Source organism: Drosophila navojoa, chromosome 2 (assembly GCF_054131105.1).
Source record: "Drosophila navojoa isolate 15081-1374.11 chromosome 2, UAZ_NAV_1.0, whole genome shotgun sequence".
NCBI lineage: Eukaryota > Metazoa > Arthropoda > Insecta > Diptera > Drosophilidae > Drosophila > Drosophila navojoa.
Genome location: NC_142890.1, coordinates 8,293,823 through 8,306,536, shown reverse-complemented (window position 1 = coordinate 8,306,536; position 12,714 = coordinate 8,293,823). Strand labels below are relative to the sequence as shown.

At 37.5% G+C, this 12,714-nt stretch overlaps 1 protein-coding gene across 4 annotated transcripts; it reads left to right on the top strand.

Annotated features, from left to right (window-relative positions):
- The first annotated feature begins 1,261 nt into the window (after window positions 1-1,261).
- On the top strand, window positions 1,262-7,588 carry LOC108648966 (progestin and adipoQ receptor family member 3). Of its 4 annotated transcripts, none has more exons than XM_018097945.3 (6): window positions 1,262-1,412; window positions 2,060-2,213; window positions 4,639-4,779; window positions 6,156-6,260; window positions 6,542-6,826; window positions 6,887-7,588. In XM_018097945.3, the coding sequence occupies exons 2-6, from the start codon at window positions 2,073-2,075 to the stop codon at window positions 7,304-7,306; spliced, it is 1,092 nt and encodes a 363-aa protein (XP_017953434.1). In that variant the 5' UTR covers window positions 1,262-1,412; window positions 2,060-2,072; the 3' UTR covers window positions 7,307-7,588. The 4 variants fall into 4 exon arrangements, with proteins under 4 accessions (XP_017953434.1, XP_017953433.1, XP_089119221.1 ...); XM_018097944.3 differs by lacking the exon at window positions 1,262-1,412 and adding an exon at window positions 1,537-1,736; XM_089263095.1 differs by lacking the exon at window positions 1,262-1,412 and adding an exon at window positions 1,556-1,719.
- The last annotated feature ends 5,126 nt before the right edge of the window (window positions 7,589-12,714 follow it).

Genomic DNA, 12,714 nt, shown 5'->3' with positions numbered 1-12,714 from the left:
TATTTTAAACGTAACTCCTGTTCGAATGTAAGTTGGATTCTTTTGGACTCCCTATAAGTTTTGTTCTGCATTTATGATAGTTCAGATGTTTCTTGAAATTCTACTGAACTATTTGCTGGAAATATTAATGTATGTTTTCATAGTCAACAGATTGCAGAAATCCACTTTCATAGAATGTTTTCAAATATCAACCAACTCTATAATTGTTATTATTACAAATTCTTTTTTTGTGTAATCGTATTTTGAGACGTCTAAGAATTTTTTAGTAGTTTATTTTTTATATGGATAGACACAATCATTTTGTTGAGACATTAGTCATTGTAGTAAATGTTATGTTCGTTACCTTTATATCTGTTATATTCCAATAATTAAGCAAATTAGGTTTATAGAAAGATACTTTCCAAGCTGACAATTGAAAGGAAAGTATGTCTTATAACTCTACACATTTGAATGAGAGCCATAAGAGCTAGGGCTTAGTGTAGTTTTCGCAACTGTATGAATTTACAAATTAGGATCAACTAAGATTATTGATTATTGTTCCAAGGTATTAAAGTAAGTATCCCTTAAGTGCTTGCTACACATTTTGATTAAAAATCCCTGTAATAGGAGAGTGTATGCAAGTCGGTCAAAGTGAAGGTTATACTAATTCTCCAGCACCAACGAATGTCAAAGACATCTGGAAAGGCAACAGCAAATTCAGAAATGGACAAGAATTTAGCATAAAATAACTTTTTATTCACTGGCTTAAACATGCACACATACATACATACAGACGAAGAAGTCATACATATGTAGACGAGAACGAGAACACGCATTGGTACGCGTTTATTCTGGTGCTGGCAACAGCTACAGCATTTTAAATAAACATTTAATCAATTCAGAGACTCAATTAATACCCAACGATGTACGTCGAAGCCGGCGTTGACGCTGACTGCGCTGCCCCAGACTTGTAAAGCTTTTCGATGTATTTTTATTTGATTACCGATTCATGCTCCAGCCATATAACAGGTAGGGCGCGCAACGTCTTGCTCAGAGCGCTCATTGCGTCAGAGCAGTGTTCGATACAGCTGTCTGGCGAAGAGGGAACAAATGAAGCTTGTGACGTCACAGTCATTGCTCTCTCCATACCGTGTAGCGGAACTGAGCGAATGCGCCAAGCTACAGACCTCGCCAGAGATCGTATATTTCGCTCTCTTGCATGCCGTTAGTTCATCTCGTTCTCCACATCTCTCTCTATTTGTAGCTGTCTTTCTGAGCGCGATGCTTGGGAACAACAATTTTGGCGAGCTGCCCGGCCGACGGTGTTGCGGCGACGCTGCAGTCTTCAGTTGACGTTTAGCAAGCTCCCGGGTGGCTCGAGATCGCTGTGCCAAGTGAAATTTTTGTTCTTTCTGTCCAAACTAGAACAGAAAGTATGTACATACATATGTGTGTGTGTGTGCGTGCGTGTGTGTGTATGTGTCTATATGTGTGCATCAGTATGCATTTGAGCGTGCATTAATCAAAATCAATTGATCTTTGCATAAATAAAAAATTAATTTGGAAACAATTGCGATTTGAATGCTCACACGTGCCGAAACGTAACAACAACAAAAATGAGATACAAATTAGATTTGAGAATAAATCCAAAAGTTTCAGTACAAATTTTGGTTATGTAAACAAATTCGAAAAACAAGAGAGAAATATTGTATTAATGCGATGAGCTGCAAACGCTCACGTGTACCTATTTATAATACGTAGATATATATACATATATATATATATTTATTTATGCACATATACATACAAACATAGATATGATTAATTTAGGCATGTCTAAATTAATTTCAATATTTACAAACGCTTTCTCTGTTACCCGGCCACTTGGCAACACACATTCGCACACACGTTTACACGATACCCGAAAGTAGACCTTTGTTTAGAGGCAGAGGCTCGTCTCGATTTTCACACTGTTCCGCGAATGGCCAACAGAGCCGCAACTGGTCGCCAGCCAGTTTTGTGGAGTGTAAAAATAGCTTGTAAAACTCTGACTCTATTTGATTTGCCTCTTGCATGCTAGCTTCAATCCCGAAATGAGTCCACGCCCTCACGAGAGTCTGGCCGCAGCGCATATCTTGGCCGACCTGGAGCTGAGCAGCAGCACCACAACAACAACAACAACGTCATCATCGTCGTGCTATAATCGCAAAGTGCCAAAGGATGACGATAGCTGGGTGAGTAGCTCGACGCAGTTGATAACAAACAACAAAATAGACCGTTGATAATCGCATATGGCAACAGCACGTGCAAGCGCGAATTGTAGACCAAAGCAAAATGCTCAAGGAGAGAGCTTAACTTGCGCGCTGACAAATGGAGTCAAGGTCAATTACGGGTGTCTCTGGCCGATCGCTGCTTACATAAGGGCACACATAGATATTCATGTACATGTATGCATAAATATATAATTATATGACATGCATACATATATACAAACACATACATATACATATGTATGTTTGCATTTATGTACATTTGTCTGTCGAGGGACCATTGCGAAAGTTCCATTCACGCGGAATTCCTCAAGTTCAGTCGAACTTGAAACTGGTTTTTAGGTTTTTGTTTATGTTGCATTCACAGCCAAAAGCCAACAAAGAGCTAGGCTTTTCACGCATAGGCATTCAGGCTTATACAAGCGCTATCAATTCTCAGTGTCGCACGCACTTTGCTGCTCTGCTTCGTTATATAAGTGAGAGGTGGCGCGACGCACTGGCTTGCTTAACCAAAGCCGGCTAATCGAAATTTCGCATAACTCTCTCAGTTCAAAACGTTGCTCAAGCTTGCGGGCGTCGAAAAAGCAGCTTTTGCTGTAAACGTAGGCAGGGTCTTTTCTACTCACTTGCACACTCACTCTCTCACTCTCGCGCTGTCTCTGCCTCTCACCGTTTTGCTGCAATGTGAACGCTGCGTCGCGTCGTTGAGCTTTCGTGCGCAAAGCTTTGCATTTTAGATAACTTGGCGTGCATTGGATTTCGCTGGTTACAGTTTCGTTCAAGTTTCTGAACGAAACAGTTGATATAATTTTGCTGTTTAAAATCAAGCAGTTAACTAATATTTTACAGAGTTTCGCAATCGAAGCCCATTAAATATACGAAAACAAAAAGAGATTGGAAAATTGTAACAAAAATATAAATAAACATTGTACAATCGTGAGCGTTTACAAAGAGTTTTTGAAAATGGAAACTACAATTATAACGACCACAAGAACAACAACAACAACAGCAGCGGCAGATCTTAAACATAATGCGCGCACTAATAAAAAGAAAAACGTAAGATATTTGAATATGAGTTGACTAAAGTATTGAGGTAGACCAAAGTATGTTTGTAGATCACAATAACAACAACAACAACAACGACAGCAATGAGCCCTAGTGCATTTAGTAGACATTACGAAACTATATACGTCAATGCCTAGATTAATAGCACATCCTGTTGATGGATGACTTGCCATTCAAATCTGTTTGCCCAGTCAATAATTGCAAAGTGCAACGATTTTAGTTTGAAAATCGTTTTCTATACTTTTTCGCAACTATTTTTTTTTTTTTTTTTTTTTTGTATATTGAAATATTTGATAATGCACTTCGTTCAGCTGCTGCTGGCGCTGTTTACCTGGAACACCAGCAGATGCTAAGCAAAATGTTAATACGGTAAATTCGTCAGAAATTGTGATTTGTTGATTGAAAGTTGATATTATATTTGAGTATATTTAGTATTTGGCAGGAAGTGCGTTCGATTTGACAGCTGGCATACCTTCGCATAAAACTTGGCGAAAAGAAAACTTTTAGCAATGTAAAGATTATTTTGCATTATATATTTCTAATATATTAAATTTACATGAGTTTAAATTGCATATTTCTATAATTTCATCAATGCAACTGAACAGCTGTAATTATGTGTGTGTGTGTGCTAAGATTTTGGCCGGGTGTCGTTTCCCAACAGTAAATAGGCTCGTGCCGCTTCGGCTTATACGAGTGCAAAAAAAGAAAAACACTTTTCACATCATTTCGAGAATGCAATTAAAAAAAAAAAACAAATTCAAAAAACAACATTTGTAAATGTAAACAAAAACGTCATCAACCTGTTAACGCGCACACACGCGTGCAGGTGCATAAACACACACACACACACACACACACACACACACACACACACACACACACACACACACACACACACACACACACACACACACACACACACACACACACACACACACACACACACACACACACACACACACACACATACGCACAGGTGCAGCTGATTTGTTGTTGTTGTTGTTGTTATGCATCCCATATCCAGTTTATGGTAAACAAATAAAACTCAAGCCCCCAACAATTTGTTATGGTGATTATTTTTATGGAGCCAATTGCGATTCTTATTTATTTATTTCTTTTTTGTATATAACTATAACAATAATAGTTATTCTATAGCTAGGAATCAGAATCATCATATAACCAAGTAATTCCGATGGTAGAGTCGCAAAAATGAAGCCGGAACTTTAGATCGAATGCAAATCGCAGCTTTTAACTTCTGACCCATGGCTAAAACGTTAATTTGTACTTGATCATGTTTCTGTTCTGCTCCGCTTCGCTCTTGCAGCTCGATGGTCAACCAACTACGGAACTGACTACGGACGCCGCTCATCAGTTTCCGGCCAATGAGGAGCCAAATGTGCTGGGACATGGCCCGGACTTTGATGACAAGTTGTCCAAATTGAAATGGCTGTGCAACTTCGATGATGTGAGTAAGAAGCAAACTCCACATTTTTTATATCTTTTCTTAAATCGGAATGCCACATTGGCTTCACGCTCTTCATCTGGCTAAGCCTCATATTTGATGTGTGCATAAACTATTCGCGAGTGCGTGTTGTAAATGGCCAAAACGAAATGAATGCAAAACGTGGCAACAATTGCCAAATAGTCGTAATACAAATAGGCACGAAACTGACAACAACAACCACAAGAAAGACAACAATAACAACAACAATGGTCGACAACAGCCGACAACAAACTAAATCAAGGTCGATTTTATTATTAACCAAAAGACAACAGCAACAAAAACAAGCGAAAAACCCGCGTAGATACAGCAAAACAAATGAAGACGCTAACAAATTTTAGATCTACTCTTTTACAAAATTTAATATATAGATATAGCTAGATATGTATTTATTCTAATATATTACTATAGATAGATCAGATTTCCTAGTTTGAAAAATATTTTATATTATATAAAGTCCCTTATTCAATTTATAAAAATATCTATTTCTATAGTTTATCTTAGACAGATATTATTTCCTATATTGATAAATATTTTCTATTTTGTAATCTGAGATATAGCTAGCTTTATATTTCTATATATTATTATATGTAGATACATAGATAGATAGATAGATAGTATTTTCTAGTTTGAAAAGTATTTGAATAAAGATTTTGTGAAATTAGTATTTAGCACGTACTGCTCCAGGTTTTCGCCCTGAACTTGGTTAATTTCACGGAAAAGAATTTTTTTATTTTTTTAATGTCTCAACATATTTGACTTGGACAATTTATACAGTTAGGGTTCAGCTTAATTTCGGCGAGTTCAAGTGAATCTACTTAAAGCAAGAACAGTTTCTAGTATATGAAATAATAATTAAAAGCTTTCAGAGCGGATGCGCATACACTTGTTATAAAGATCAGACTAGTGCTCCCGAAGCTGGGCTCGTGTCTATCAACAAGCATATAATACCGAATTTTCAATTAGATTTTTTTTTACCTCTTCCGCTGCTTTTGTAGGGTATTGGAAATTCGTTAGGCTCGTCTCGTTTTTGTTTTTGGTTTATAACAATTTAAAGACATTTGCTTGTTAATGAACATTTAATTCGTATGCTTGCTTTTGCGTAATTGAGACTTTGGCCATTTTAATTTGGCACGTCGCCATCGGACCTAAAGCGTTTGCCCCTGCAATCTGCTTCTTCTTCATATATATATATATTTTTTTTTGTTTTTGTTTTTTTGGTTTGTTTACTTCAATGTTATTGATTGAAAATGCATTTGGTGTGCCTGCACTGACCATGCAGTACCATAAAAAATAGAGCTAACCAACTAACGGGTCTTTGATCTTTTCGTTTCACACAGGCGCCAAGTCACTTGAAGTTCAATCCTTATATAAGACGCGGCTATCGCACATTCCTGTCCAACAAGCTGTGCCTGCAAAGCATTTTCTGGTGGACTAATGAGACGGTAATTGCTGATCAATAATATGAATAGTATAAACTATTTGGTTTCTGATTCAAACTGGCTCTAAAGATCTTGACTCTAAAAGATTTAAGAGGTTTAAGTTAGATTCAAAATATTTTCTCTATTTTATATTTAGTTAAAAAATGATTTGAGATGCTATCAAGTTATTTTTTTCCCATTTCATTTCAATTTCAACGTATTTATATACGGCTGACGTAATTAAGAACTCGTTTTCAAGTTATGTAATATTATTTTATTAAAAATTTTGCTCTCTGCTACAATAGATCAATATCTGGAGTCATCTGGCTGGCTGCATCCTCTTCATCGGGCTGACCATCTTCGACTTTCAGTTTCTGCGCCAGCACGCGGAGCTGGAGGATCAGGTGCTGGTGGTCTGCCTGCTGGTCTGCTTCTGCCTGTGCATGCTGATGTCGGCCATATACCATATATTCTCCTGCAAGTCGGAGGAGCACTATGAGCTATTTTTGTCGGTTGACTTTCTGGGCATTTCGCTGTCGCTGGTGGCCATCTACATCAGTGGCATGTACTATGCCTTCTGGTGTCACACGGTAATCGTAGTCAATTGATTGAAAATGTTAAGTAATTCTATATTATGTTATTTTGTTCAGTTTCTGCGCACCCTGTACTCGACCATTGCGCTGGGCATGTTCGGCCTGGCCATTGCCGTGCAGATACCCCAGCTGAATGTCTCGATGAATGGCAAGGTGGCTGTGCTGCTGCTCTGGTCCGCGTACGGCATCCTGCCGCTGGGCCACTGGGCGGTGGCGATGGGCGGATTCGAGAACGAGCTGGTCGGACTGATGGTGCCACGGATCGTAGTCATGTACCTGCTCTGCTTGGTGGCCTTTGTGTTCTATGCCGCCAAGATACCTGAGCGCTGGCTCACCGGCAAGGTGGACTTTGTGGGCCACTCGCACAACTGGTGGCACCTGATCATCGTCGCCGCCTTCTACCACTGGCACAACACGGGTCTCGTCTACGCCGAATATCGTCTGAACAACGGCTGCAGTGCTCCGATGCTATCCTGAGCTCTAGCTAATCGTCTATTGTAAATAGTTTAGACGCACTAAGATTTAACTAATATTTAGTTATAGCTGTTGAGACATATTGTTAATTTATGCACGCACTCGCACACAGGCATGGCATGTGTGTACCTAGGGTTTCCTGTTTTAGTCTATTTGATACGCGCTTTGTGAGAATTGCGAAACTGGTTTAATTTTAATGGCCATGCAAAAATGTGAATCTGGTTTTAAATATTTTATATACACATACAATTTATTATTGCGAATATATTCAAGTACAAAAATTAATCAATATTTGAATTTAAATTGAATATTTAGCCAAGGCAGACACCTTGGCTGAGGCATTAGGTTTCGTGCAGCTATGTTGCTACAGTTGCATAGTGAAATACTTAGCCATGACACGCACTACGTAGGATTTGGTGGCATGCTTAGCCATGACACACGGCATTGACTTGTTTCGTGCAGTATAATGAGAACTGTGCTATACCGTATGCGTGCTTATGTTTCTACTGTAATTTGACGAAAAATGGTTCCTGTATTCGCTACACAACTAGTGTTATACATTAGGGAAAACGAATGGTATATGCATCTGCTGGGGTCATGTACTTGCTAGTATGACAGTTATTGGCCAACTTTAACTTTGATACGTTAAATTATGTTAATTAATAATTGGCAATTTTGGCCTTAAATCACTAAATGGAATTTTAAATTGTAAATTATTTGCACAACTGAGAGACTGCTGCAACTTAAACCCCTACCAAAGGGCACAGTAACTGTACATGTTCAACACTTTTGGAGCCATCGAAGCGCAGCGCATCGCACAAATTACATTAAAAATGCAAATATTCATAAGTAAATTCATGACATGTCGCCGCCGCATGTCTTGTGAAGCACTGCGTAATGTTATTGTTGCTGCTGCTGCTGTTGTTGTTGTTGTTGTTGTTGTTGTTGCTGTAGCCAAACAAGATGGCGCCTGGCAAATGGGCGCTCAGTTGTTAGGTCAGGGGCGGGATCGGGTGTCGACCCTATAAAGACTTGAGTTAATTATTCATGGAATGTCGCTGCCAGCAGTTGAGCAACAACACGAACAACAACAGCAGCAACAACAACAGACAAGTGGAGCACTGTGTAGCAGTTGCGACCCTTTTTAATATTTATGAACACAACCGATTCTCTAATTATAATTAGGAATTGAAAAGTTAGCACAAAAGGACAACAACAACAACAACAACAAAAGCAGCAACAAGGACAACAAAGCACAAAGCGTAAGGCACGCAACAAAAGTTTGTGTGCACTGAATCATAATTAAAGGGGTGTGTGGGTGTGTTTTGGCTGGTAGCTGACGGCTGGTGGCTGTTGTAGCTGCTGCTGGTTGTGGCTGGGGGCAGTCAAACAGTGTTCGGGGTTGGCGTTTTGCTATTGCTCATAGCTACAGCTACAGCTGCAGCTCCAACAACAGCAACAGCAACAAAATGGCGCAGCGCATGCCATTTTAATGGATGTCACTTGAGATATTTTGCCAGAGGTTTAAAGCTTCACTGGTTCGTTATTGAGCTGTTGCTGCTTGGATTTATAGAAACGGCGGAATTTTTAAATACAAGTATTTTTTATTTTTACTTGATTATAAAAGTCTATGTTTGAAAATGCTGTTTAGCACTTGAGTATATTCATATAAATTAAATTAAAATTCTTAATCAATATTAAATAAATAATTATATAGAAATATAAAATATATATAATAAAAAATAAATTGAAGGCTCTCACACTTTTGTATTTATATATACTTTTAATATTTATTTTTTGCTATACATTTATAATACATTTACTCATTAATTTATTTTGATGTCAAAACGCTTTGCTTATCATAAGAATATATATCCCAAATGAATTTTAAATATAATAATTTAATAATTTTTATATTATAAAAACTAAGATTCAACTCGATAACTGATAATTCCTAATCAAAATTAAATTTGTATATTTCTGAATTATATAAATACATTATTATAACTATATTGATGTTTAATAATATTTTTCTTATTATATAAATACATTAATATAATTATATTAATAATTAATAATTTTTTTTTTATAAAAACCAAGATTCCACTCGAAAACTGATAATTCTTAATTAATTCTTAATCAAAATTAAATATGAATATCTGAATTATATAAATACATTAATATAATTATATTAATAATTAATAATTTATAAATTATAAAAACCAAAATTCAACTAGATAATTGATAATTCTTAATTAAAATTAAATATGTATATTTCTATATTATATAAATACATTAAAAAATATGAATAAATATCAATAAATATTAAATACATTTATGTATCTTATGACAACATATGAAAAAGTCAATAAAATCGATAATAAGATAAGATTTCCCATTGATAAGTTGGAGCCGCAACACAATTATAATTATTCTCTTTCTATTTAATATATATGTATATATAATATATATTGTTATAGCCACACATATAGAACCCGTATGATTGTCTCTAACTGCTAACTCATAGAAATACTGGAGTCTATCGATAATCTCTCTCCATCAGCTGCCTTTAAGACTTTTCCTTTTTCCAACTGCTCTCTTTACTCTCGCTCCATTGAAGCGTAGTTCCAGTCTGATCTCCAATATATATCTATTTATTGTAATATCTACTTGTCCTTACGTCGTGCTCTCTGACAACAAATATGAGCCACCCCGGGGCAATTTGAATATGAGCACAGCTTCAGCTGTCTGCGTGGCGCGGCAGCATCTTAATCCCCTGCTTGTAGCACGGGGCAGCCACTTTCACATCTAATTACGTGGCATGCAGCGCGGCAACAACTCAGTGACGTAATGAGGCAGCTATCGAGGCAATTTGCTTGCCGACATGCCTCGATTGCGAGCCGAAATTGAAAAACGAAAAACGGAAAAACGGAAAGGAAAACACACACAATTTCGGATCATATTTTGGTTGAAACAATTGAGCGACACGCGTTGCCTGCCAGCGCGTGAAATTGCTCTCAATTAAGTGGCAGCAAGCTAATACTTGCAACTTGTGGCACAACCTGCCAGCAGAAGCAGCAGCAGCAGCAGCAACATCTTCAAGTGCAATAGCTGACGCAGTTTTTTTTTTTTTTTGTAGATTATATTAGACAGACGCCCGCCTCAACCAGCCAGCCAGCTATAAATAGAGGCCGAGCGGACTGACTGACTGACAGTTAAGCAAATGAACCCATAAGTCAAATCGAACAGCCGCTCAACTGCTGCTGCTGCTGCTGCTCCCGCTCCTGCTCCGACTCCTGCTGCCGCTCCGGTTCCCGTTGCTGCTGTTTTTTAGGGCTTAAGTGGGCTTAGGCGGAGCGACAAATGGCGCGACGATGTCGGCGCTGGAGCAGTTTTTAGTTTGGCATGTTGCATGGGCAACATGCAACACGCAACATGCAGCATGCAGCATGCAGCATGCACATGGGCTTAACTAGGCTTAACTCGCGCTGCTGCCGCAACTATTTCGGGACACATTCTCGGTTGCATTGCTCCGTTGCACTGTTGCAGTTCATAATTTGACTTTGTCGCTGCATTTTATGCGCTTTTAATTGCCTTTCGCTGCTCGCTCGATGCGCTGCTCAAGTTCGATGAGTGTGCGCTGGGCGTGGCACTGTGCCGAGGTGCGGGCAAACGGCTCGGTGATTCTTTTCACTTTCATTCACTCTCAGTGCGCGCCATTAAGTAAATGTCCTTGCCGCTGAGGCTGGCAAATTAAAGTGCTTTCTTAACATTTACATAGAACATTTAGCAAACATATGGCTGGCAAGTAACTTCATTTATTTTGTGCCTCTGCCGGGGCAGGGCTGCTGCCACATTGGAAAGCGGGCCAAAACGCTTTGCCAGTTGAGCGCAATATCCATAAAATGCGCAGATAACCATAAGTCCTGTTTAAGTCGCATGTTTTTTCGACCCACCGATATGGGGTATGCCGGAGGAGAGGGGGGAGGGCTGGGGCTACGTATGTGGCAGGATGCGTGTGGCAAGTGCGTTCATTCTACAGGACATTGTCGCAGCTTTCTCGCTGCTGTTGCCTCATCTACATAACAATAAAATAAAAGGGCCCGCTGGCATGTCGTCTTTGCTTTTTTTTTTTTTTTCGTTTGCCTTGGCTGCTGCTGCTGCTGCTGCTGCCTCTGCCAAACATTAACCTAATTTTATATACATTTAATTTTATTTTATTTAATTTTAACACACACACACCCTTTGCGTGTCTCTCTGTGTGTGTGTGCGCGTTTAGTATATAGATAGCTGGATGCTTTCTTCAGCTTAGATAATTCTGTTAACTGGATTCTGAGGAGTTGACTTGAATTTTTGGGTGCAGCTATGAATAAAGGCATATGTTCAAAGATCTTTGTCTGGGGTATTATATTTTAATGCTCAATTGGGTCTTGATAAAACATCATTAAGTCTATTTACAACAATTGTATTCGATATTGGCGACTAGCTGGAGGGAACGTCAATATAAATATTATAGAGTTCTATAAATAATTATTATATAATTTCCTATTTGCAATATTTATTTATATTTATTTATATATATTTTTTAATATTTATGAGACAAACTTAGTGCGGCTTAATGGTTTACTATTGATTGAATAATATACAATTAATTTTCTATAAGAATAAATTTGTCTTAATTTCGATACGTTTTAAATTTATAGTGTTCCATAAATTTTAGAGTATCGAAATTAAGACAAATTTATCGAACAAATCGAATCATGTCATAATAGTTAGCGTATTAAGAAATTATTTGACTATAAGCCATTGATACCTGAACTATAACTGATTATACCTGAACTCGAACTGATTATACCTGAACTGGTCAGTGATTCCAAGCAAATGCGCCAAGTTGTCTCTCAACATTTATGTGTGTAGTAAAATCTATTAAATTACTTCTATATTCTTATTTACATAAATATCTATGTTTAAATAAATCAAACAACTTAAGCATAATTTTAAGATATATTTAAGAACTTATGCTGCCCATATTCAGTTTTCTGTATAGTTTATTTATATATAACTTTCAATATTATTTGAATAAATATAAAATCGAAACCCCTCGACATCAAGTTGACTCTTGAAAACTATAAAGTATATAAAGAATACTGAAAATATACTAAAAATACTAACAGCATTTATATTATTTATATTCAGCAACTTTCATTCATACTTTAGCTGTAGATCTTTTAATGAATTTGTATATTCATTAATTTTCCGGAATTCTATCAAACGTTTACTGAGATCCAAAGCAAAGCTTAATTTGCTGCCATTATGCGATGAATGACATGTTTCATATCACAGTCAAGAGTGAAAAACTGCTGTCAAGTACATTTGCACGTCACTACGTGAATTGAGAATGAGTGCCAGTA